Source organism: Thermobia domestica, chromosome 2 (genome assembly GCF_964235325.1).
Source record: "Thermobia domestica chromosome 2, izTheDome1.hap1.1, whole genome shotgun sequence".
NCBI lineage: Eukaryota > Metazoa > Arthropoda > Insecta > Zygentoma > Lepismatidae > Thermobia > Thermobia domestica.
Genome location: NC_137455.1, coordinates 314,040,867 through 314,067,346, shown reverse-complemented (window position 1 = coordinate 314,067,346; position 26,480 = coordinate 314,040,867). Strand labels below are relative to the sequence as shown.

General features: G+C 33.8%; 1 protein-coding gene across 7 annotated transcripts in view; it reads right to left on the bottom strand.

Annotated features, from left to right (window-relative positions):
• Positions 1-26,480, bottom strand: part of zfh1 (Zn finger homeodomain 1) — a 746,119-nt gene that overhangs the window by 28,161 nt on the left and 691,478 nt on the right. For all 7 annotated transcript variants that reach the window (XM_081748992.1, XM_081748988.1, XM_081748990.1 and 4 more), the window contains one exon: positions 18,603-18,886. In XM_081748992.1, the coding sequence (XP_081605118.1) occupies positions 18,603-18,886 (284 nt within the window). The remainder of the gene's footprint in view (positions 1-18,602; positions 18,887-26,480) is intronic.

Genomic DNA, 26,480 nt, shown 5'->3' with positions numbered 1-26,480 from the left:
AATATGTAAGACTGATTATTATCGAATAAGACATCCTTCACCCCAGAAATTTTAGAGTTCTATCACTAAGGCTTCATTTGAAACATGTAAGACTGATTATTATCGAATAAGATATCCTTCACCCCAGATGTGTGAGCTTTATCATTAAGGCTTCATTTGAAACATTTTAAGACTGATTTATTTTAAGAACTTCCAAGAAAAAGAGAAATAAACATGCATAAATCTTACTGATGTTTTCTCGGCTCAAAGACAGTTCTTATTGTAATGTTCTAGCATTTTCTAAAAATGTCCAATGAACCAAAAATAAATATTATCAAAGCTTTTCTTCTGCTTGAACGCTGGAAAGATATGTTATTTTTGGTAAGTATATCGAGATAAATTGTTCATCGATTTACAGCTCTAGATAATCAACATAACAACTTACTCAAAATCAGGAAACCCAATTAGAAGTGCAAATAAAATACAATAAAACTTTAGTATATTGCAGCAGCAACCATTAACATTGTGAAATGATATAATCTTAACGCATTCTCATTGGATGCCTATTAGGATCACTAAGGCTATTTTTATCCTCGTTTTTCGCTAACAACGGAGATATTTTTATTATGTTGTTCCTGATGTATAAATAAAAACCACGAAAAGAAAAACGTAAATACGCTTGAACACGAGAATATTTACGTCATCTACCATCTTACTTTGTGATAACCAAACGGGAAGTTGATGCTTATTATCATCAGTAAAAGCGACAAAAGGTACTCCTACGATTTCATATCCTCTGAGTTCATAGCAACGTGATTTCCTCTCATTGCGGAACTGACTCAAGAGTTATCTTAAATGACTTTCCTGCAGGACAACTGTACTCATGTGCGCCCTACTTGACTTCTTCTCTCAGATAGCCTTCAGAAATAATTTTACTCTTCGTCTCTCGAATAAAGTAATTCAATAAACCAATACATCCTCTGCTAAAAATATAATTTTATAAATATAATAATTACTTATGCCTACATGATATTTCGCAATATAGTGGCTTTTAAACGGCTATGAAACAATGAATATTATATCATCAGTATTCGTTTCAAATGCTGTTGAAATAGACCTACTATTTCATGAGTATCTACTTGGCATTACTTCGGCTATTCATCACGAATCCCGTTTATTATTATTATTATTATTATTATTATTATTATTATTTACAAAATGTTCTGGTTATGTTGGGTCATTACTGACCCAAAATGTCCCGTTTCATATGACAATTTAAAGAAGTCTCGGATTTTCTAATTAAGGTGATTCGATTATTTAGTTATCTAATTCAGTTACTTAATTAAAGTGATTTTTTTAAAAAAAATAAGTAATTATTCAAATTCAGATATACCAATACTATTCAGACTTCTTAAGCACTTTCTTTGTTTGTAACTATTTTATTCTTTTGTACGAGATCTTTCTTTTAGGTATCCTAAAGTTATTTTTCAACTAGACTATTACAGTTAAGATACTGTTATTCATTAATACGAACAACTAATACTACTTGTTATTGTAAATGACAGTTACAGGCACTAATGTTAGAGCTGAAGAAAGGCTGAAGGTGTGAATATAAAGCAAAACAGGTACAAACGTTGCTTTCTTTGTATACATTCAAAGATTTTTACCCCTTTTTGTCCACCCAACTTTTTTGATTGGTATCTAATGAAACATCTCGGTTATACCTGTTTCAGAAAAATGGGACTCCTATTTTTAAGATAAATAGCTTAGTAACCGCAAATCTCGGTTAACCCAGAAAGACAAGCTAGTTTTATAACGAACCATAACATGGTGAGCTTCTGAGACTCACATATGTTTTAATTGCGATATACGTTATTACCTGCAGCTGGATGTTTCTATTCTATTATGAATCTGTGCACATACTTGTTAGCGACTATATTCCTGTTTACTAGTTAGTGTTAGAAATAGTGTTTACACACCTTTTTGACTAACTATACTTTTAGTTGTGAAAAAAATCAACACACAATATATAAAATAATATATATTAAAATTTTTGGCAAATTGCATATTTTTGATACATATGATTTAGAGGAACGTAAAATAGATCATTGAGTGAAAATTATAATGTTTCTTTTATTTTCGCACTGCATAGAAATTCGAAGTGAATTAAATAATATTTGTGTTCTGGCCTCTTGACATTAGCCATGATACTATTACCGCAAAATACAGTACAATAATATCTATGTAGAATTGCAATGAATATAGAATACCTCCGTTGTACCATTTCATATATTTAATGATATTATGTTCGTTACTTTCTGCCATTGTCTTTAGTCAGACTGTAAGACTGGATTGAAAGATATACACTTTTGGCGAGAAGATTATAGTTAATAATAATCTATCAACAAATAACTGAATTTTCGATAACCGAGTCGTCATAAAATGGAAATGCAACTACTGCATTAACGTACTGCCATCTACTGATCGCTTAAAATTATAATGATAAGAAATTTGAAGAAAAAGTATAGACTTCATTTAAGACACTCAGTAACACTCTGACGATTAGGACCCCCTCAAAAAAATTTAAAAATCACTCAAGTTGAAAGAAGAATACGCAGAAAGAATTTACAAAAGACATTGTGAGAACTGAAAACAAGAAAAAATAATAGATCTTTGACTTTAATCAACACTGTTACGTAAGAAATATGGTGGTCAAGAGCCTAAAAGGCTCACTTTGTCATTTCTAAGGTTAAAAGACTATGTAGTCTTATATACGAATAGTGTTTTAATTTAAAGTTTTATCATCTTCAACTATATTCCACTTCCTTTCAACCTTGTAACACTATCATGTGACCCTGGAATCCACATCATGGCTTCCGCTTAGATCCTTCCCAGCTGCTTCTCTGTCTTTTAATTTTGCTTTTTCTTTATACGTCTTCTTCTCTCTATCTGATGGACTATTTGGCGAAAGTGCTTAGTGCACATTTTCAGTGTGTATGATTATGTTCTTACTATTATTTCGTAAATAATTCATTTCCTATTTCCGTTTCGGGATTACTTTATTCCAGTTATTTACAACTCATCAATTATTTTTTTCCATTCGAACATGGTGTCACATAGATACTATTAGATACTTCACAGATACTTTACAGTCATTTTCTTCATTTCTAGTGTGTCTTTCCATATATTTCCATATATATTCCCTTCCCTATTTGATGAAGTATTAAGCGAAAATACTTACAATATGTATGTAAGTGTGTGATTATGCTTTCACTATCTTCCCGGGTTGCATTAAATGATATAAGGTTATGGTAGAAGGTAAGTACAGGAAGAAATGAAAATCTCTGGTTTAACGTCCCACGTTTATACCCTTTATGTTAAAGGCAACAGATGATTAACGAAAGTGTCTTTGATGCATGGGAACCCTGGTTCGATCCCAGTCCATGTAAATTTGTGGTGGACAACATCGTAATCGTGAGATTTCTCGGGGTATTCTCGTTTCCTCCAATATTCTCATTCCACCAATTCTTTCATTGTCATTCACTTGCTTTGCTCATCTTCCCTTAGCTTAAAGGGCATAATTATAGGACGTTAAACTGAAAGATTTCATTTTAGATTACTGAAAGGAAAGATTCTAAAATAATGGGTGGTATGTGAATGTGGAAGGGAACGGGAGATCCCGAGAAAATCCACGGACAAGATGTCCTTCATAAATTCATATGGTCTGGGATCCAACTAAGGATACCTCACTCTATTACTGAGCTACCATGATCTCTCTACTGACACTAATTCACTAGGTGTACTCACTGGTAGAAGATGCAAAATATTGTCTACAGTAACATATATAACAAACGAGCTATTTGCGCGCGTGTGTGTATGTGTCTAAGAGCGTTTTATATTGGCTTTGCTTTGTTGCGCATGTTAATAAACCATGTGATGAAAGTGGTACCTTTCTTGTTTGTTTCGGAATTAAACACTATAGTAAGCTAAATTACTGAAACTACGGAAAACTGAACTAAAATTTAAAATAATGGGAAAAAACTAGTAAAATTATAAATGTTTATTAAAATATGAGACAATGTATAGAAAATAAATAATCACATACAAAAGTTACAGAAATCTGATGTTAAAGGTGGAGTAAAAAAAAAAAAAAAAAGTTTATTTCAGGTCCATTGGCTTAACCCGTAACTGGGCGCTTGAGGGTAAATTTTACCCTCCGGTGTGAGCGAAGAAAGAGATAAAATACTACGCAACTTGATTTCTATTTTTTAATTTCATTGTTATCTCATATTTTATATCAAAATCTATTTTAAGTGGTTGATAATAGTCTATGTAATACCAAAAATTTGTTTGCTAATAAAATACAAAAGTATTTTATCTGAACAATACAAAAGTAAAATAACCTTGGAGGTAAAATTTACCCCCCACGCGCCTACTAAAGGTGAATAAAAGATCGCGCCTGGTTAAGAATTAAGATTTATAACCTTCACACATGTAAGCTACATTATTCTCTTCTTAATGGAGACGTAGTTTTTCCTTGTCATATTTCAGAGAGACGGCATTTCTTAGCGTATTTCACAGAATTTCACTATGAGATGGAAATAGCTAGAGATTTATTGTAGGCATTATATGCACTATCTCAACATTTACATGGCTCTGAAAATTGTTTTTGTTTATAATCCATCATGGGAGTCAATTCTTGAATTAGAAAGTATACGATCAAGAAAACTGAACAATGGCAAGTATTTTATGAACTCTAAATATGCGTAGCTCATTAAACGTGATCCCTTTGAACAGTGAGAACCCAGATGGGTTCAAATAACAACACTAATAATAATAATACAAAGTTTCGTATTTTTGCAAGAAAGATTTACAGTATATTTAGCATTAATGTATTACTTCTGTTCATCCAGTTTCATGAAACCAGAAGAAAGATGTAAAGAGACAAATGTGAGAAACGATAATATAAATCACGATACAGTTATACGAACAGTCGAAATCTAGATAGGAAGAAGAATCAATAAAATTTATCTTCCCTGTCGTCTGAATATACAGAGAAATAAACACACCAGAAACAGAAGCAGGGCAGCTTTAATATGGAGGAACAAAGAGACATGTTTCATTTTCTGTATGATCCCATATAAGAAGAAATACAATGTATCGTAACCTTGTTTTATACAACCACACAAGGGAAACGAATGGCTTCAGCCCGAACTTCTGCACTTTATCAACAGAGGTCAGGGGATGACAACTTTTACCTTTTTTTTCGTCTTTTCTCCACTTTCTTTTTTCTAGAAGTCCGTTTCCGATTCCTCGATCACGGCCTAGAAGAATCCCGGAAACATGGCTACTTCCCGGAAACTCCGGGCCGCTGGATACGCTATTCTGGTGAAAACCAGGCGTCATGGGCTGTGTATTCTCTCCGTACAGGAAAAGTCTGATACATATAGTGGCCGTAGAAAGGAGAGAGAGAAGAAGATAAAAAAAATCTCAATAGAGACGTCGCCAGAAAATGAATTCTAGGCACATGCATGGCCTTTGTATGTCCCACAGGAAGGTTGAATGCGTATAAGGGAAAGGCAACGGCGTATGGTTGTGGAATGAGGAAGTCCAGAGGGGAAAATAATTCGACATAACTTCCTTGCATTGTTTTTTTCTTTTTTCGGGAAGAAAAAACGAAAAAAAAACTTATTCCTTCAGAGTCCACTTTCAACATATGCTTGGACTAATTGATAACTACGATAATTGTTTCGAACTATATGAAAATTACCATACAAGTTGGATATATTTTTAGAGTTTTTAATATAATAAATCAAAAATGGATGAGGGGCTAAATTTAGAAAGAAATTGGTGTCTTTGATACACACTGGCTATCACTGCGCTGTTGTACGTTAATATCCATTATATAGTGTAATATGAGTTGTCAGAATCAAATGTATTAAAAGAAAAGCGTAAGGTCTCGAAGATACCACTTTCTTTTCACGTGTCGTCTCCATTTCTTTAAAGCGGTTATGACCTAAGTATAAGTAGAATTCTTTAATGATTTGATGAATAGCCATTTTGAAAATTTTCAAAGCAGGTGGGAAAATCTTTTCTTTTTTAACCTGAACAATGCCGCAAAAAATGTTGTTGATGTCTGCTCTATAGCTGTACGATGACCCAAACGTAACAGTTTAAGTAACAATAAATAATGGAGCAGTTACGTGACCATGTCATCCAGAACAAAGTAATTCATTCCAACCTTTCCACAGAGAAGCAGCCTGTTCGCAGTACGAGGAAGGTCAGAAGTCATTTAAAAAAAAAAAAAAAAGGAATACGCCTAACAAAAAGTTATCGATACAAATTGGAAGCACTTTACGCGTTCAGAAAAGATAATCGAATAACGCTAGTTTTAAGGTAATTTGCTATTCGTATGCATCTAGGGTGGCCAGATGTCCTGCTTTTGGCCGGGCAGTTCAGCTTTTGGAGGATCTGTCCCGTGTCCGGCTTAGTAGTCGAGCCGGACGCTCATTTGTCCTGCTTTTCAGCTGTCTCATTATAAATGTTTAACTAACCATTATTCTGATGGCTCCATGGCTTCAGTCTCAGACATTTCAGAATTTGCAAATTATTATCAGTACATTTTTGTAAGTTGTAAAGTAAGAGAAGATTAGAGTTCCAAAATTTCGTAGGAAAACCACCAGGTCACATCAATTATAAATATCCGTCTGCTTCATATATTCTTTCCATCTTGGTAATGCTTACTGTGAACGGATATTTTAATTAATGAATGCTGCTTGAACAAAAGAATGCAACCGACTTGATATCTCCATAGTTAAGTCTGAACTTCAAGTTTGTTTCAACTTTGAAGGAAAAAGTGAGAATGGAAAGTGCAGTGACCTATTTAAGGTTGGTGTAAAGGGACAAGATTTGCCGGTAGATGTCACTGCAGTCTTCGTGTCTCTCTTATGTATTTTTTACCTTTCACGAAATTCACGATTTCTCTTACAAATTTCGACCTAGAGACTACAAATTTTTACAGAAGAAACTTTATAACCTATTGAAGACAACAATCCGTGCCGATTTTTTATTTAGAATTTTGTACATTGTTGAAATAGTTATATTATTAAAGGTTTGAATATCCATTTCAACAATCAAGCCATTTCAACAATGAAGAAAATTCTAAATAAAAAATTGGCACGGATTGTTGCCTTCGATAGATTATGAAATTCCTTCTCTAAAAATTTGAAGTCTCTTATTTTAAATTTGCAAGAGAAATCGTGAATTTTTGTGAAAGGTAAAAAATACATGAGAGAGAGATGAAGAATGTAGTGACATCTATCGGCAAAACTTGTCCCTTTAAACCAACCTTAAAGAATTCTTGAAGAACAAGCGTGTACTCAAAGCCGCTCGACGAGCAGAGAAATATCAATGAGGTAAGAATTTTAACATATAAATGTAGCTGTTTGAAAATATAGCTTTCCCATCTTGTTTGAGTCAAAGATGCCTAAACGCAATTAATGAATTGAATTCTCATACGTGGGGGAAAAGTTCATAATGTCCGGTTTTCTAAGTCAATGTGTACGGCTTTTTAATCATTGCCTTCTGGCCACCCTATATGCATCTGACAAAGCACTTGAGGCAGAAAAGAAAAACTAAAAACTTGCTAGCCTCTACATGCTGTTCATCGCATGGCGCTCGACAGTGAGGGAAGTACGAAAAAGACTCAACAGAATTATAAATAAAAACTACGAATACCGTATAATGAGAATGTCAAATATGTTAATTTTCCCCTGACTTTTGGTACACCAACGTATAAACATTACTATCAACGCATGAAATATTTGTATAGTCTCCTGTAGAATTGAAGACAAAACATAGCTAAAAATACTGTCATTGTGTGAGAAGTCCCAAAAACAATTGTATTCGAATCGACTTCCTGAAAATGACATCCTTTTCTCAACAACCTCAATACATTCAAGATGTTTTCTTCTTCTGTTTCTTCTCTTGCAATTAAACAAACATCAGATGAGAGATATGTCTGACTTTTTCATTAATAGTTTGTTCCAAAGCTACAGGTCTCATTCAAGCTTTCTGTACACATTGTTTTATACGGACTGTGTCCACCGGAATCATTTTCCAAACTTTATATTAGTTTGTACGCTTTCCTTTTAAACACATTAACAAATAATATTAAACACACTTCCATAGACTTTTTTTTTTTTTGGTGTGAGTGTGTTGAATTTCATATCATTGCTGTCTCTGAAGAACATTACTATTTTGTAATTAGAGTCCATATTTTGACTATAAAGGTGCTAAAATACTTCGTCGAAAATCTAGTTCCTTGACATTATAAAAAATCAGAGGTGATTATACCGAGAAATGTCAATTCATCGATACATGTAAATATAAATGAAGTCCTACACGTGGTATTCCTCTCAATGAAAAATGACAAAAAAGCACCTAAACTTTTATGATGATTACCTCACTGCAGTTTCTTCTCATAACAATTTCAGCTGTCATACTCTATAATAATTAGCTATATATTAAATTTTGAAAGCTTATTTTGAGCTTAAATTTCAGAAATAAGAAAGACGTAATTAAGATCTATATTAATAGTTACAGTGTAACCTTAAATGTGCTTAAAACAATAATATTTGTCCAACCTGTTTAACATGATTCAGAACTTAAATACTTCATTTCGTGTGGCTTTTATAAATGCTAAATAATGCCCATACTTATAATATAAACAAAGCCACCATTATTAGATAGGAAGAAGTATAGAAATAAATACGTAAAACATAAATTTCTATATTAAAGCAGTAATTTAAATGTAGACAACTTGAAATAGATTAAATCATTTGGGAAGAATACTGCCAAAACTTAGGCTGAATTTTTCTGTTTATCTGCAAGCGCATAACTTATAGTACTTGGAAAAATTTACTGCAATTTATAGTTGAGAAAAAATATAGGATCATCGAATTAAATATATGTTGTATATATAGCAATGCCATAAGTATTTGTCAGAATTATTTCAGGCATCTATTGGAGAATAAAAAAAAAATGATTTATGTTATTTCTTTCTAAATATTGACTCGAAACTTGTTAAATTAAAAAAAAATCGCTTGTGTGAAGTAAATATCTGGCACTCTTAACTATCTTGTGTAAATAAAGTAGTTTTATGTCTGTATGGCTTTGTACCTTAGTTAATAACTATTTGCTAGTAGTTGAAGACCTAGATTCAGGTAGGTTTAAAAACTTCTTAACATTGCTTTTTTTTTAAATAAAATAGTTGGTTGTTTTATCTTTAATATTTTTTTTTCTTTTTATAGCTGATGTTGGAAAGATATTCCAGCTGTTTCCTTACATAAATTGAGGAACGCAAAAAGAAAAGCACAGAATACGCATCTATCATAATGATCCATCCATGAGGCAAGAGCAACATTGCCTAAGTCGCATACACAACATACAGTGTTCCAAAGAAAAGGGAAGTTTCATTGCTGCACCAGGCTGGTGTCTTTTCTCGACACTTCTTTTTGTGACAGTTGTCGTATAACAGACGGGATAAAGTTTCATTTATTTTTTTCTTTCCTTTTCTTTTTTAATTCCTGTAGCAAGTAGCATCGTGGTTACTTGATCTACGGGGCGGGCCTTGACAACAGGAACGATGACGTCACATTGGCCCGGATAATGAGTTTCACAGCTGTCGGTGGACATCTCAGCCGTGGGAACACGTGGTTGCCATGACAACGCCCCCCCTTCTCTTTCGCTCATACCTGCTGAGTCACGGAAAAGAGGGGTTACGGGCCGGGAGGGGGTATACAAGAAAACCTGGCGTGAGGAAAGTTTTTTTCTACGTTTCCATAGCAACAAACGCTTTGGCGACAAAGATCACTGATATACAACACTAGAAATAAGGTAAAAAAATATCAAGAAAATAAAAAGCGAAGAACCACCCATCCTGTGTTTAGTGGGTCTGCTTACATTGATTCCTGTATGAGGTGTGTGATGCAACGTTAGTTACATCGTTCAATCCCTCTCCTCACCAAATGCTTCAAAACTGAGTGCATTTAATTTAAACGAAATGTCCGATTAATTATTATCATCACAATAAAAAAACAGAGTCTAAAAGAGTGAGGAAAGAAAACAATGGCCCTTCAAGATACAGCACAGAACAACTATTCGTGTAACATGATATAACTATATATGTTTAAATATCGAAAATCTGTCACCAACCGATTAGTAGATGAGGATTACCAACTGACAAAATTTTAGATTTTTAGCCCATGTTCGAATTGAAAATAAATTATTACCGATATGGTAAAACAGTTCGTAAAAAATGAAATTAGATGTTCTTGTAAATAATGTTCATTTGAACTTACTTGATTCAATTCACTTAGTACAGCATCAATTACGAACGAGTGCATACTTGGACTTTACTTCAATCTAGTATAACTTATTTTAGAGATTTACACCTGGTATGAATTTTGGTATCTCAATTTACTTCTGATATGGCATACTGGCCAATATCGGTTCAATTCGATCAGTGTTCTAAGAGTGGAAGGCAGCAAGTTGGGTACTGAAATTTTCTATCATAATTAAATGCTTATAACAATAGAAAGGATAAAATATCCAAGAAAAAATGTCACAGAACGATTATTACTTGACAGTCATATAATATAACCATATGTTCTGAAGCTGTAACTTCATACATATTAATGGCATTCGTGCTCAGACAAAAATACTTTTTTTTTTTTTTTTTTGCGTAAGCATATTTGTCACATAATGGTAAATAACAAATAAAAACTCGAATTCTCTAGTTCAACTAGATTTCTTGGTGTAAAAATTAGTTCTAAATTAAGTTGAATTAGCATATTTTTAAATTTAATCAAAATTTAAGTAGTATTTGTTTTGGTCTTCGTAGACCAGAAGAATATCATAATACAAGCCTTACTTTCAGTCTATTATGCAAAATTCCAATCATTAATAAGTTATGGTATAACTTTTTAGGATTACATCAGTGAATGTATCAGTACTTTTCGGTTGAAAAGAAAGAAAAAGAAAAAAGAGAGAAAACAATAATCAGAGCTACGTTTGGATTGTCGCCGAAGACTTTTTGCAAGCCTTCGGCAAAACATTTTCCCTCTTCTAAATGTGTATTTATATACAATTATCTTGTTTACTTTAAGTAATAAACGCTTATTTATAGAAAACAGTAACGTTCATAAATACAATACTCGATATAGTAATAATTTGCAAACTATTCCGCAAAAGTATTCGTTTTTTAAAAAAAAAATTGTAGAAAAGCGTACATATAAACTGTACGAGAGTTTCCAGTAAGTTACCTGGGTTTCTGAAGCAAAATAAAACATATTATGCGTTTAAATAGCATTTTTTTAAAAAACTTTTTAGTAAATAAATGTTATTACTCTGTAAATGAGTTTTATTAAAACAATTTATAAGTTTCCTTCTATATTAGTTGTTATGTTATGGACGTATTGGTGTGTATATTTGTGTAATTTTAAAAGTTATTTTATTTTATATTTTTCTGTAGATAAAGGTTTTGTTCAAGCATGTATAACATTTCGTAATTATGGACATCTATATGCATACTCGAGAAAAATCTCAATTCTATGCAAAACAGATTAATAAATAAATAAATAAAATAGAAAGAAGTACTCTGGTAAGTAAGATGAAATGTAATAAATCTTTAAAAATTGTACTTACGTAATCATCCAAATGGTAAAATGGCAATTTGACGCTACGTTTCAATGACAATTTGTCATCTTCTTCATGCATATTTTTTTTTATTAAGAATTTAGTGCTTGTAGAAACTTACATATTTTTATAAGCTTCCTCCATTGTAGAAAAAATATTAGTGTTCCTTGAATCGCTGGTATTAAAATTTTTGTCAGAAACCACTCCTTCTTCTTCTTACCATTTCTCCGTAAAGAAGACACTAATAAATACCTATTCCATATTAAATCACTTGATAAAAAAACGCTTATGTCGTTTTTGTGTACAATCTATAATACGATTGGGTTGACTACAGGTACTATACGTCTGTGTTAAACTATTAATGAAATCATTTCACTGCAAAGCAAAACACTTGATTTGCAATTTCAACTTGACTTCATTAAGTTTGGAGTACAGATAAAGCGGTGACAAGAAATAACCCGTACAAAGTTTGGCATATCCTGTCAGGAATGTAGTGTCCTGTAGCCAAATAACTGTTGTTTTGTTGGATTATTGTGTACCTGTACGTTTTTTTCGGCTTTCGCACGAGTAATTTATTTTTTGTTTGAAAATGGCAACCAAACGCAGGGCAACGTTAGAATTGTTTCGTCAAGGAAAGCGTCAATAACAAATTCTTCGTTTGCTTGTGTCCCAAAAACGACAGTCTCAGACGCAGTTCGTAATTTCAAGAGCTCGGCCATGAAGGCGACCGTCCCGAAAGAGAAAGAAAGGGCACCATCAACACGTTCAAGAACGGCAAAATCATCGAAAAGCGAGTGCAACGAAATCCGAGAGTCTCCGTGAAAAAAATCACTTGTGAGTCAGGGATCAACCGCGAATTGGTGTGGCAAATAGCGAAAAGGGAGCTCAAGGTGACTCAAGGCTACAAGCTTTAAAAAGTTCAGCTGCTCACGGACAGAAACAAGCACGTGCGACTCGAAAATACCGCCTTCTCAAGTGCCGAGCCGCAGGTCAGCGATAGGAGCGCATTCTTTTCACCGACGAGAAGCTGTACACCGTGGAGCAGGCACATAACCACCAAAAAGACAGGACCTGGTTCGGAGAGGCTCCCGGCACCTCAGCCATCGTCGGACACCGCCAAAATCCGCAGTTGGTCATGATTTGGGGCGTAATTTGCGCAAGTGGCAAAAATCCTCTGGTGATCAAGGGTCAGTCAAGATCAACCACGAAATGTACCGACGCGACATTCTCGAGTTCGTGGTACTTCCGTGTGCCAAGTGGCACTTCGGCAATACGGAATGGCTTTCCAATAGGTTTCCGCTCCGGCCTTCAGGGCAAAACGGACGAAAGACTGGGGAAGAACCCATTTTCCAGATTTCATCTGGTCTGTGGAATGGCCGCCCTACAGGAAGGATCTCAACCCCAAGGACTACGGTGTATGGTCAATTTTGGAGGCCAGTGCATGCCACAGAAGATGGGAGTGGCTGAAGCAATCTCTATGTCGTGAGTGGAACCAATTCTTGCCCCAGAATCTGCGACTCATCGCCGAACATTTGAAAGCACGTTTGGAGCTCTCTATTGCCGCCAAAGGCAGCCACTTCGAAACCGGCTGAACATGTTGTTCCTAAATACCCATTCTCTTGGTATTACGTGTTGTTTTGCTAAATTCTTTCGGTTTATTAAATGCATGGTAATAAACATTCATCCAGGTTATTTCTTGTCACCTTGTATACTGTACTGCTTGTCAGCTCATAGTATTACAGGTTTACAAAAACAACGCAGAATGAGAAGTATTTTTATCAAATGGTTTAATACGAAATAAAAATTTATTACTTTGTTCTTTTTGGAAAACTCGTAAGCACATTTACTCTCATCATCGTTCTTTCTTTCTTTCTTTCTTTTTTTTTTTTTTTTTAGAACTGAGTTCGATATCTTTTTAATTTAATTATCTCACGATTCTACACCATTTTCTTCTTTTTTTATTTTATTTATTTCTTTTTCTTTCTAATTTTATTTATTTTTTCTTTCTTTTCTTTTTCTTTTTATTTCCTTTGCTTTTTTCTTTTATTTGTTAAATTTTTCTCTTCGTTCTTTTTTTCTTCTGAAGGAAGGATTAAACTTGCGATAAAGCGTAACAAGCACGTGACTATACGAAAACTTTACCATTCAGCGACAATTACAAAGCATAAACTTCCATTTACAAAAATAACCGATTTTATATTTTGCGAGCAAATTTCTGTTTTGTTAGAGAAATCGACATTCAGATGTATATCATTTGGCTCAACAAAGTTAGGACAGAACACACAAAATGCCAACATACACACAAGCAATTATGCATGTGAAAATTCGCGCTCAAAATAAAAGTGATCAATTTCAAGTTCAAACTGAATAGGCAATATAACATTATTTGTGCTACGACATTGGTTTCGTATGAGTGTACAGGAACCCAATAATGCAAACCAATATAATCGAAGCTGAAAAGAAATACATATATGAACCAAAATCAACAGTTTCTGTAATAACGCTGGTTTGTGGATCAAAATCATCAAACATCACACATGATCGAATACTTGTTTACGCTGTCAAACTCATTAGAAAAAAAAACATATACATATATGTACGTATGACAAAATTGATGTCCTGTGTTTATATTAAAAAACACTATGTAGAAATTGTTGTAGCTAAATAAAAAATGGAATAATATAAGAAATGTTTGCGTATTTCACTATTCGTTCATATTAGAGATTAAATACACTCCAAATTTACATAATATCAAACGCAACTGCTCATAAAAAGACTTTCAACACAAAATCATATATTGCTTGTGGCTATGTTATTATTTAATATATGCCATTGCTCTGTGTTTAACACGCAATTCATCAATGTCCATATCGGCCATTTTACCAGGAAAAATATTTTACTTCGTTTAAGGCTATTTAGATAACATTTGTTATTGATTTTTGCAAATTCTTAGTATCATCAATTTAATGAGATCCTAGTAGTCGCCTATTATCTGTAACTTGTGTATGTTCTCTGTAGCTCTTACAGAAGGGAAAATAGAAGGTTAGTGCAAAAGTACAGTTTTCCGTCTCTGGAACTAGGGTTGCTCGTTTCATCTCTTCCGTGTTACCATCTATAAATTAGACGACGTCTGGTTATATGTATAGAATAAAAGAACACAAATCTTAATAGACACGTTTCTGATTAATAAATTTATTGGTCATGGAAGACAAGGCGACATATAAGCTAGCAAATTCTTTGTTTTCCTTTTCCGTAAAAAAAAAAAAAAAAAAAAAAAATGTATGCGTCAAAGTAAACTTTTAGTCATTACCTAACTTAGACGTAAGTTAATAATTACGAGCAGAGATACAGTTTTCTTCACCACAGAATAATGTAGTGTTGAAAATAAAATGTCAATGTCAATAAAATTTACAAGAACATCTACACATTTATAACGGAACACATTTATACCATACCAGTGTTGCTAGCCTACATAAACACGTGAGAAAGAAATTATCATACATCACAACCACCTCCTAATAACCATCTCTTAGCATAAGTGAACGTTTGTTAACATCAAGAAACTTGTGAAAGGGGTAATATACGTACCACTCACGCCAGGTCGACTGACTGAATTGCATAATTAAAAAAAAAAAAAATGAAGGGAGAATTTACATGGTTTTCAAGAAGAATTAATCAAATGTTCGCCCGTTCTTTGTTTTGTCTGGTTTCATATTTGATAGATGAAAAAATCACAAAACAAAGTTTTTTTTTTTTTTTTTTTAAAAAAAAACCTTGACGAGTACAAATATTAGTGTTCTTCAGACTGATGGCTGGAAAGCGGAAGTGACTCTTCGTAGCCAAGTGGATAACGCGTATGCATACCATGTACGTGGTTTGGGTACGATTTCCGGTACGAGGCACAACACATCGGATACAAATCCGAGTGGTAGTTTGGTGAGGATTTCACCTTAAAACAGTAGATCCCATTCCATATGTCGTCGGTGCCGAAAACGAGCGTTAAATTTTTGTTTATCAATAGAAAGTGGTAGGTTTGGTATCATTGCTATGTACGAATATAATCAAGTTATACAAACAACAGTAAAATTATAATATCACATTATTCACATGAATATTACTACTAGAAAGCATGTCGCTAGTAAAATTAACATGCCTAATCATAATTTTACACCTCCATTGCATGTTGCAAATCTTTATCAACGGTCCAATTTAAATGATTTTTTTTTAACGTTTTGCACAGTTTATTTTATTTTATTATTATTATTTTTGTATTAAAAGTTTCAAATCATAGAACATTAAATTTTCAGTATGTAAATGCGTGCAACCAATCAGTTTTAAGTATCTTTTATAGATTCCAGAAAAATCGAAAAATTTTCTCGAAAAATTTTCCGTGCCGCCGAAAGGCTCCAGGTTTGCCGTTTTTTCTTTCTTTTTCTTTTTTCTTTCTTTCTTTTTTTTTGTATATTTCTATTCTGTGTAATTGGAAGAATGTAATCACGAATTTTTGCGTGCACCTTTTTTGATGAGTAGGCCTATAGGGACAAGAAGTCTGTTGAGTAACATTGGCAATATCAATAATTGTTTTTCACGTCTTGACTAGATTGAATGCTTTGTGCTGAGTGATGTATGTAAAGTTAATTCTGTATATAGCAAATATACTGAATATATAATTTTACAATGGCAACTTTTTCCTGCAATATTAGTACCTAACCTCAGAATTTAAAGAATGCCTTCAAAGTAAAAAAAATCACTGGAGGTTCCAAAGCCGGAAGATGGTTTTGCGACAAAGGTGGAGCTCGGGTGGAAAGACAATTTCACCGCTATTGCTGATATGACTTCCCTGTTGTAGAAGTTCAGAGCCGCCACTGCTTTACTGATTACACAATGACAATAAAAAACGTCTGATGCGGAACCGAAAACGGACTCAAAATTATTTTAATTGCTTCTGACAACTTTATTATTATTATTATTATTATTATTATTATTATTATTATTATTATTATTATTATTATTATTATTATTATTATTATTAATAATAATAATAATAATAATAATAATAATAATAATAATAATAATTTGAAAATGTTATAGATTTTTAAGGTTTGATAAAGAAATTCACGGTTTTCAAGGTTGGGTGGGCACCCTGTATTTTAATGATTATAATTTGTTTCTACGTTTTCCACACGCTGTTTGGATATTGCTATCATTTAGTGTTAAAACAATATGTTTCTCTTATCCATCAAATGTTGAAATAACACTAAATTACAGCACTATCCACACAAACTCTGAAAAGTAAAAAAAAACAAAAATCGTTCAGATAGTGACTGACGTTGTTTTTACAAATATCCTACGAGTTCATCTTGAGATTCACTTCACTGAGTTTTATGCTCATTCTCTGATGCTGCGGAAGAACTAACATGGAAATAGTAATCTACTGTAAGACTTTTAACCGGCATTGTGTTAAAAAAAAAAAAAAAAAAAAAAAAACTCTAGTAATTGAGAGCAATACTCATTTACGATTTTCTATTAAAAATAGTAAGAAAATATGTATAATGAAGCTTGACATACGATGGTCCCTAACCTGCCAAAATTGACATTTGTTGCTCCAAGTCTACTCATACTTAATAGCTGAGTTGCACTTTGGAAAATAATTACACTTAGTGCACTGAAAACTCTGAGAAATGTAATTGTATAAGGAAGCGCTGTTAGAATTCGAATAATTCCATATTCGAATGTTGGAACAAATTCATTATTAGAACAAGCGATATAATTGTTAGAACAGGAAAAAATATATATTCAAGCAATTGTAGAAATAACCGAAATAACGATAAATTTCTCTAATTATCACTTTATGATTCTTTGAATAATTATATGAATAACAAAATACTGCTTTTTGCATAGCAATTTGCGAAACAAATTCAAATTTGTATCGCAATTAATGATTTTCGTATAGCATTTTTGCTAGCAATTGAAACGGAAATAATTATTTATTTAACATATTGTTGCTTTACGTGAATGTCACATAATGAAAAAAATACAAATAATTCTTGCGGTAACAAAAAATTGTTCGAAAAAATACTGGAGTAACAAAATATTGTTTATATAATAACTAGAATAACGAAAAATTGAGACACCATTATTGAAATAGCGACAAATTGTTCAAACAATTTCGAAAATAATAAAATCTTATTTGAAAAATAGTTTGAATTACCAAAAAAAAAGTTAGGGCTAATTACGAAAAACAATATTCCAGTAAATTGCTGAAATAACGAAAAAAGAGGAGAGAGATAAACGAATAACTCTTCTGATAACGGGTTCCAAATTAATAAAAATTTATTTAAATAATTATTTGCGTTAGAGAAAATTGTTCGGGTTATTATTGTAATAATGAAATATTGTTTCAATAATTATCGCAATAATAAAATATTCGAAAAATTAGTGCAGCAACAAAATGTTGTTTGATTAATTATTTGAATTACAGAAAATTGTATGAAAATTACTGGAATAAGAAAAAAATTCAAGTAATTATTGTTATAACGAAAAAATGTTCCAATCATTATGGGAATAACTAGATGTTTCGGAAAAATCATTTGGATAAAGAAAAATTGTGCAAAAATAATAGAATGTTGATGGAATAATAGATCATTCGAATGTTTCAATAAATATCCAATTTATGAAGAGTTGTTAGAACACAGTAACGTATCAAATGCAGTAGATTAGAATTACTGAAAATAAAATCTTTTTAAATTTAACGTCTCATGATTATGCCCTTTAGGCTACGGAAGACGGTATTAGAATTACTGGTATTAAGTTCATGAAAAGAATGGAAAATATGGTAATCAGAAATGAACTGCGGGAAACTTGTAAATCCATGAGTTAATCTCAAGGCACAAAAAGTAGAAAAACTAAATCAAAACTGTACTTACCACCTGTGCGTTAGGTGAATGCAGAAGCTCGTGTTTTTCCAGTTGGTCTTTTTGCAAGAAGGTAGCGCTACAATGTGGGCAGGAAAACCCGGCGGTCGCAGACGACGCCGGCGGTGGAGGTTGACCAGGAACCGATCCGGGGCCCGGCGAAGTGGCAGGATGCGAAGTGACATCGTGAGTCGTTTCCACGTGCTCCTTTAGTGCTTGAAACCCTGGATATCCTTTGTTGCATTGGGGACACTTAATAAAATACTCAGCGCCCACTTCGGCCTTCGGTAGCGAAACTGCAAGACACAAACAAAAAGATAAAATTAGTATATCGTATGTGCAAATTAACATTTCGAACAATACATGTATAATTCACAGGTAATTGCATTTGTACTTCGATTTCTATTCCTGCGAAATTTTCGATTCTAATGTAGCTTAATCTGTAAGTTTACATCTAGTGTTGTCCATGAGGCGAGATCTGAGATGTGACAGTCCCAATTACTTGTTGCTGCAGGAGACAATTATCTTCCTTAGAGCTCAACTTATATTAAAGAGCTTCCGCCCACTCCTCCAAAAAGACCTGAACTTTCACTCTGGTTCAATTCAAATAAGAAAAAAAAAAATGGATCAATGATTCATTCTTCAGTGAAGTCCATAGAATGATTTCAGGTATCCCTCAACATATTTTGGATCCTTCGTTGTTGGAAAATTTGAAAGCCACTTTGCTAAATAAATAAATAAGTAAGTAAATAAATAAATAAATAAATAATAATAATAATAATAATAATAATAATAATAATAATAATAATAATAATAATAATAATAAATTTCCTTTGAAGAATGAACACTTCTCTTTTAAATCTTAGGAAAGAGTGCAATATATATATATATATATTGCACTCTTTCCTATATATATAGACAGACAAGACTCTTTGGTGTTCATAAATGTGTACTTAACTAGAATATTGTAGTAAATAAACATTTGTTTAACAAGAACATTTATTTAAATATGTTAAATTTGTTTCAATATATATATATATTTAAATGTTGACTAGAGTAAGGATTTTTTTCCTGTTAGAACTAAACACTCTTGTGTAACTACATTCATGTGAGGTTTTCGTAAACAGAAGAAGCGCATTTCCCATCGCAGCCACAAAGCTAGCAACAGGCTTCCTTGAGCGATTCAGTGGTTCCATCTAAAGAAACCTCAAGACATTCCTGAGAATACGAACTCCGAACGACCGATATGATTTATCCCATCCAGTGGTTCCCCAAGAACATGATGACAACGCGCCTTCCCCCTAACTTTGGCGCCCGTAATTGCCCGCCATTATCATAGAAGCTAAAAGCTGCATAACTTCTCTGCTTCTTCTTGGGAGTTGAACAAGTTCTTTGGCTGCCCGCAAGGAGATCATTTCGTGCTAAGAAAAGGAAGGTCGTGGCTTCTCTACGAACACCTGAACATTTTTACTTCAAGCGTACGACATCCACGCTGCATACTTATGAACATCCCACAAGATTCCTAGCAAACCAACCGGCTTCTTTCCTTACACAACTTCCTCCTAAGTTATCGCTAATTTCTCGAGTTCTTGGAATTTTCACAACCATGTTCTAATTAATTCTTATTTTGATTATTCCTGAAAATTCATTTCATTATTGCGAGCTGTCAAGAATTTTTATCTTATCACTTCATGTAGTATGTATTACGAAAGAAGCCACCTTTAATATGAATCTTTCTATAATGGAAGATTTCTTTGTATATAATGCCCCAATGACATAAATGCATGTGTATTTAGTTCTGTGATCTATGTACAAAGGCGGATATAGCCCGGGGCCGGGGGCCCTAGGCCCCCCAGTTTTTTGAGTGACAAACTCAATTGAAGCTATTACTTATATATTTTTGAAAGTTTATAGTAAACTCATGATATACCTGTCATAGTCTGGGTTCTGGTTGCTCCCCCCTCCCCCCCAGTTTTTACCTTCTAGACCCGCCTCTGTCTTTGTAGTGTCAATTAAATCAAATTAATTGTCATATTATCCTATACGCATCAGTACCCTATATCTTGTTTCCTCCAGCTTTGGAATGCAAGCAAAGCTATTTATCAACAGCTAAATTTAAGGAATTGCAAATGGCTTCTCTAATCTGAGGCACATTTCTTCAATATTTCGTAAGACACAGCGTACGATATTATACATGGCGAATTGGACAGTTCAAGATTCGTCTTAAAGTGTTCTATCCCTAGTCCGCAGGTGGTCATACGCTGAGAAAACTTTTTTTTTTTTTTTTTTTTTTAAGATGCATTAAAACTAGTGCTATGCAGTGAGAAATATCTTGAGCGGCTTGATTCTTATGTAGACAAATTGGTAGCATACAAAGTTTTAGTTTGCAAATGTTCTGGTTTGGTTATTGTTGAAAAGTTTTGACAGGAAAACTAATATGAGCTTTATTTTTTTTTTATCTCTCGTCATATATATAACAAACTCTGGTAAAGATCACGCGTCACTAAAGGCTAATTAACTTCTTGCAGTAAGAACAATATATCCTTTCATTATAGGCAACCAACAATATGCTGATGTACAGGTTGCATAGAATCTAGGGAATGTCATCATGGCTTTTAAACAATACATTACGCTAAACGGCAGAGATAATCATTCCACAGAATCCAAAATCACAGAGTTGAAAAATTCGCTTTCGTTCAGTAGTTATGGTGTGGCGTAACGGACGGAGGGACGTACTAACATTACACTCTTATAAGACCCTCTAGCGTGATCCTAATAAGAATGATAGGAGTTCCACGTTATTACCTGCTGAAAAATCCATCACGAAAAATTATGTTCTCTAAATTTTAATCGAAGCTCCTTAGTGGTTCTATGGTTAACATACTCGCCTTCAATGCAAGTGTTCTAGTTCGATTCCCGGTAGATGCTCATGTGGTTCGGTACTTCCACATTACGCTGTAGGTCAATGTTTCATATTGTCTCGATACTGAAAGGGTCAGTAACTCCAATCAAATACAATTTATGTATAACTGGATCTAGTGCACATGGTCCCGGGTACAATTTCCACTGGGGACACTGTGCCGACTTATCTTTTAATATGATATTGGAGGTGTTGGAGAACTTGTAATATTCAGTAAGGTAGCTCCTCAGTCGCTTGACTGCGAATCTTGGTGTAGGTTAGAATACGGAGATGGAATACCTTTTACGGTGTTCACTGTGTCGTGAACCAATTCGCTCTTAAACGTAAAGAAAGCAAATTCCAGGCTGAAAAGCCAAAGCCACAAACAAAGAGACAAGGAGCCGAACCGCTTATCATGTATCCATACAATTTTGCGTGCACTATCTAGCCAGGGAAGTTTCCCAAATGTCAATGAAAGGGGTTCGTAAAAGTCAAATGATCTCCAGTAGATGACAGCACTATCTTCTGTCTTCCTATGTGTCTTTCATGAAGTGGCAGTATTCACAATAATGTAGATAAAGTTAAGACAGGATGCTGAAATTTTATCCAAAGACAAATTGATTCAATAATCAGAGCAAACTTTGTCCACTTTTACGGTATTTTATTTTCTTCAATGTTAAGAAACAACAGTAAATTTAAAAACATGTTCCCCAGATGTAAATAAAGAGCTTTCAACAATGAATGAAATATAAGTAGGTCGTTTTTTTCTTTCACAAGTCAAGTTTCAACTTCCAGCTCTTAAATATTACTGATTATTTTCAACATTGTTGCTCTATAAAAATACATACATTAGAAAAGATAAAACGTGCTGCCATCTTTTGGGATTTATACGTATTTCTAAATACGAACCATGATTTCCTTTCCTTCGAAGCAGAGCGGTACGCAAATAGTGAATCCTGAGATCCAGACCCCCCTACCGCTCTCACCGAAACCTCGACTTTTCTATAAATTTAGTCTAATTTTATGGGCGATCTTGCAAACTTTAATATATTGAATTTGGACCACCCACGTGCCTGAAAGGTATGATATTCTTCCTGCTAGTCGTCGGTAAATTGCTCACGAATGTTCCAATAATGGAAAATAGTAACCATAGTTCAGGATAAAATTTATCTGATCTCCAATGAATTTCCAGATATGTCATCATAATGATGACGTCATAGATTTTCGAAAACAAAACACAACCTACTATGCACATGTCAACAACTTCGAGTACACTACAAACATTATATAATTTTTATCAGTAGATGGAACTACTTTGAAACATATATAATTTTTCATGTAAATAAAAGGATACCAGACGTGTTATTTTTCTCACTTCAACAGCTTGAACAGGAGAACATTAACAGCAAAAGGAATTCTATGGTATTGTTTTAAACCAACAAGTGACGGAAAGAGAAATAATAATAGTAATAAAATTAAATGTTTCTTTTCTTTTTTTTTTTTTTTAGTTTAATGTTTCACGGTTATGCCCTTCAGGCTGAAGGAGACGTATGATTAATGGGAGTAAACGATTGTAAAATTAAATTTTTGTGCTCTTCAACCGGGAATCGAACTGGAAACTACGTGCACTAAAGGCACATACTAGTCATATTCGACCAGCGAGGAGGACCAATAATAATGGAAAATGTTTTTAAAAATTGCAATAGAACAATTAATAGGGTCTCATTTGTTCAAGATTTAATATACTAAAATTTCACGGCATTCTTTAGTCCATGACTGCAGTATGATTAACAATGACTAGAAGTGTTTTTTTTTTCCTCGTAATAAACACGAGGAGTCGATAAAACAGAAAAATATACAATCTCTTCCACCCTCAAAGCAGGCCGGTAGCCAGCTCGAAAATGTAGGGGGGCCCAGCTGAAGTTAGGGGGTGGGCATACTATAGTTCATCACCATATTATAGTTCATTTCCAAGCCTACCGTGAAAATTTAAGGGGGCCAGCAAAAATTTAGGGGGGCCGGCCCCCCTAGATACGGGCCTGCCTCAAAGTATACTTTGTCTCTTTCAAATAATCGTACAAAGTAATTAATAGGAAAACGAACCATTATTGGAATATTCAAATAATGTTAACGACAGAGCATACTTATCAACACATAATTTCACCTATCGTTATGGATAGAGAGTAACTAACTAACGCTATGGCCTATGGAACCCGGAGGTTCAATGCCGCGTTCACAAAAGCTCTCCACTGACTTCTATCCTTAGCTAATTGGATCCAGTTTCCACTTTGTATTCCAATCTCTGCGAGATCCATCTTAACATTGTCCTCTCATCTGCGCCTAGGTCTTCCTAATGTCGTTTTCCGATTGGTCTCCCAGTCAAGACTTTGAAGGCGTTTCTATTTTCTTCCATCCTAGCTACATGACCCGCCCACCTAAGCCTCCTAGACTTGACGACCCTAACAATGTTGGGTAAACCATAATGATAATAAATTGAATATTGAATGTTTATACCAAAAAAAAAAAAAAAAAAAAAGTAGCATAAGGCAACATCCAATACCAATTGTAATACAAGTTTAAATTAACTTGTTAAAAATCCACACTATTTAATAGTGCGTTACAAAAATAAAAGTGCACAGGCCACTAATGGATATATCTCTTTGAGTGGAATAAAATGATGTAAGTAGGTGTAGATCCTTATGCGTAATTTTCGAGAAAATAGAGTAATCTTTTTGAACCTAGAAACTGATGTGCGACAACTACGCCATCTATTAAGATGAAACTAGTAATGAAATATACCTAAATATGTTCTTATGGTAGTATCCTTGTTTTGTAGACTCCCTGCAACGCTGCCGAGATTGGCGGGATAATATAATGCCCAGGATACAAAATATTAATCTCTCCACAGTGAAATACAACTCAAAAATGAAACTCAATTACCTTCTACTCTATAAATCTGAAGTCTTAAAAATATTTTCTCCTTTCAAATAGCCGTCCATCTTAAAGTAAAGTATACTTCAATTAATTTGAAGTGAAATGCTATATTTAAGCCTAGGCTTGGTAAAAATTCCGTCTCCGAAATGAAACCAAACTTCTACACGTGGACGTGGCCCTGGTACTTATTTAAAGTTGATGTTAATTCTAACTTGAGTAAGGTAACTATATAATTCTTAGCGAAGCAATATTACATAATAAAAACATAAAACAAAATAATGTTCTTGCGTAATCGGGAACAATATTAAAGCAGTGTTACATAATGAACGAATAATTACATTTTAACATGAAACTTAATTACGGTGTCAAAAATCTAAGTCAAAACACTGTCAGTGCCCCACTAATCATCGACATATTTTGTGATGTCAAAACGGGACAATCACGGTTAATAGGGACGTATGGTCACCCTGAACATAAAGGAAAAAGTATGCTAAATATACTTATAGCAATATTAATTTTCCATTGTCACAGATATAAGTTCATTTCCATCTATGAAAAGTCGCTGAATGATATCATATGATGAAACTGAGTGTCAATGATACGAATTCACACACACATATATACGTATGCTTACTATCAGTGCAGCGCACGTGCAGCGAATAGTTTCAAAATTGAATCAGGGATATGAGTACTCCGTTCAAGAAAGGTAGAAAAGCTGTCTCCAGCTCCAATTTGTGGCCGAAGAAAAGGGAGAGGTTGAAGGAGGACGGGGGAAGTGTCTCTCCAACCCCTCCTGTTTCATTCTACCATTCTCTCCCATCTTTTCTTCCCTCAACTAGCGCCAGCACAGCGTCGGAATCTACGGAAGGTCTGTTCCTTCCCATTGTGGCTCACAATAGAGTAGGAAAGTCGACCGCGAAGGAAATTGAGAAATGAATTTAATCTGGCGCCCGTGAAAAGAACACTCGCCAGCTGGGATTCTCAAAAGGTTTGTCTCAGCGTTTGTGTGTGTATATGTATGTGTGTATGTGTGAGAAAGAGAGAGAGAAAGGAATTATGGAAGAATAAGGGAATAACTGAGGGTTTGACTACTCGCCACATAGCTCATCTTTACTAACCTACCTATATACGTTTGATCTTTTCACCACATGAATCCTACAAACCAGTGACGTCATAACTTGGTTTCTTTTTTATTCTTATTTTATCACAATCTACAGAGTGAGCTAAGATCAAATTCAGTGGGATTTCCCCTGATAAGCGATGATTTCCGCTCTCTCTCTCTCTCTCTCTCTTTCTCAAGAATGACTCAACTATTATTCTCGTAGATAGGTAACATTTTAGTCACAAATTTACCACAAAGGCATGTTCATTTCTCAGGAAATGATGAATTGTAGTTCCTGTTAAATGTTACCTTGAATTTATTAGGAGTCAGCGGGAGTTGGTGCAACAAACGAAGAGAAAATTTTAACGAAAGAATTACCTGTTGAGTAAAAGACAATTGCACTTTAAATTTATACAGTAAGGGGGAAAATAATAGTACTTAGTTGTTAATTAACGGTGAAGTCTACTTAAATAACACAAAGAAAAAGAAAGAAAGAAACAAGGGTAAATGAGAATATAGAAAAGCATCCAGTGTGCAAGAATCAGGTTCGACTCTCAGTGGAAGCTTCTGTAGCTCGGATCGCAAGCTAAACTGTAGGTTTCAGTGGCATACGCAAGGGTTCTTTTTACTCCCTTGAACAAGATATTATGGAAAAAATAAACATTTATTATATTAAGTTACACACTAGAGTCTCATTTAAACGAATCTGGTGCAACCTTAGTGCTTGGATTTAACAAAAATTCGATTAATCCTATATATATGCTCCATCACCGTGCATTTGATACATTTCAGGGTGAAAAGACGTGTTATCAACATATTATATCTTAAAAATTGAAAACTGTTGAAGTAAAGCCATATGGCTAAAACAATGAAATTTAATTCACTTAAAAAAATATTTCTTTAGTTCGGCTTTTAAAAAAATAAGGGTCTATTTTTAGCAATTCGGGTCACTCGG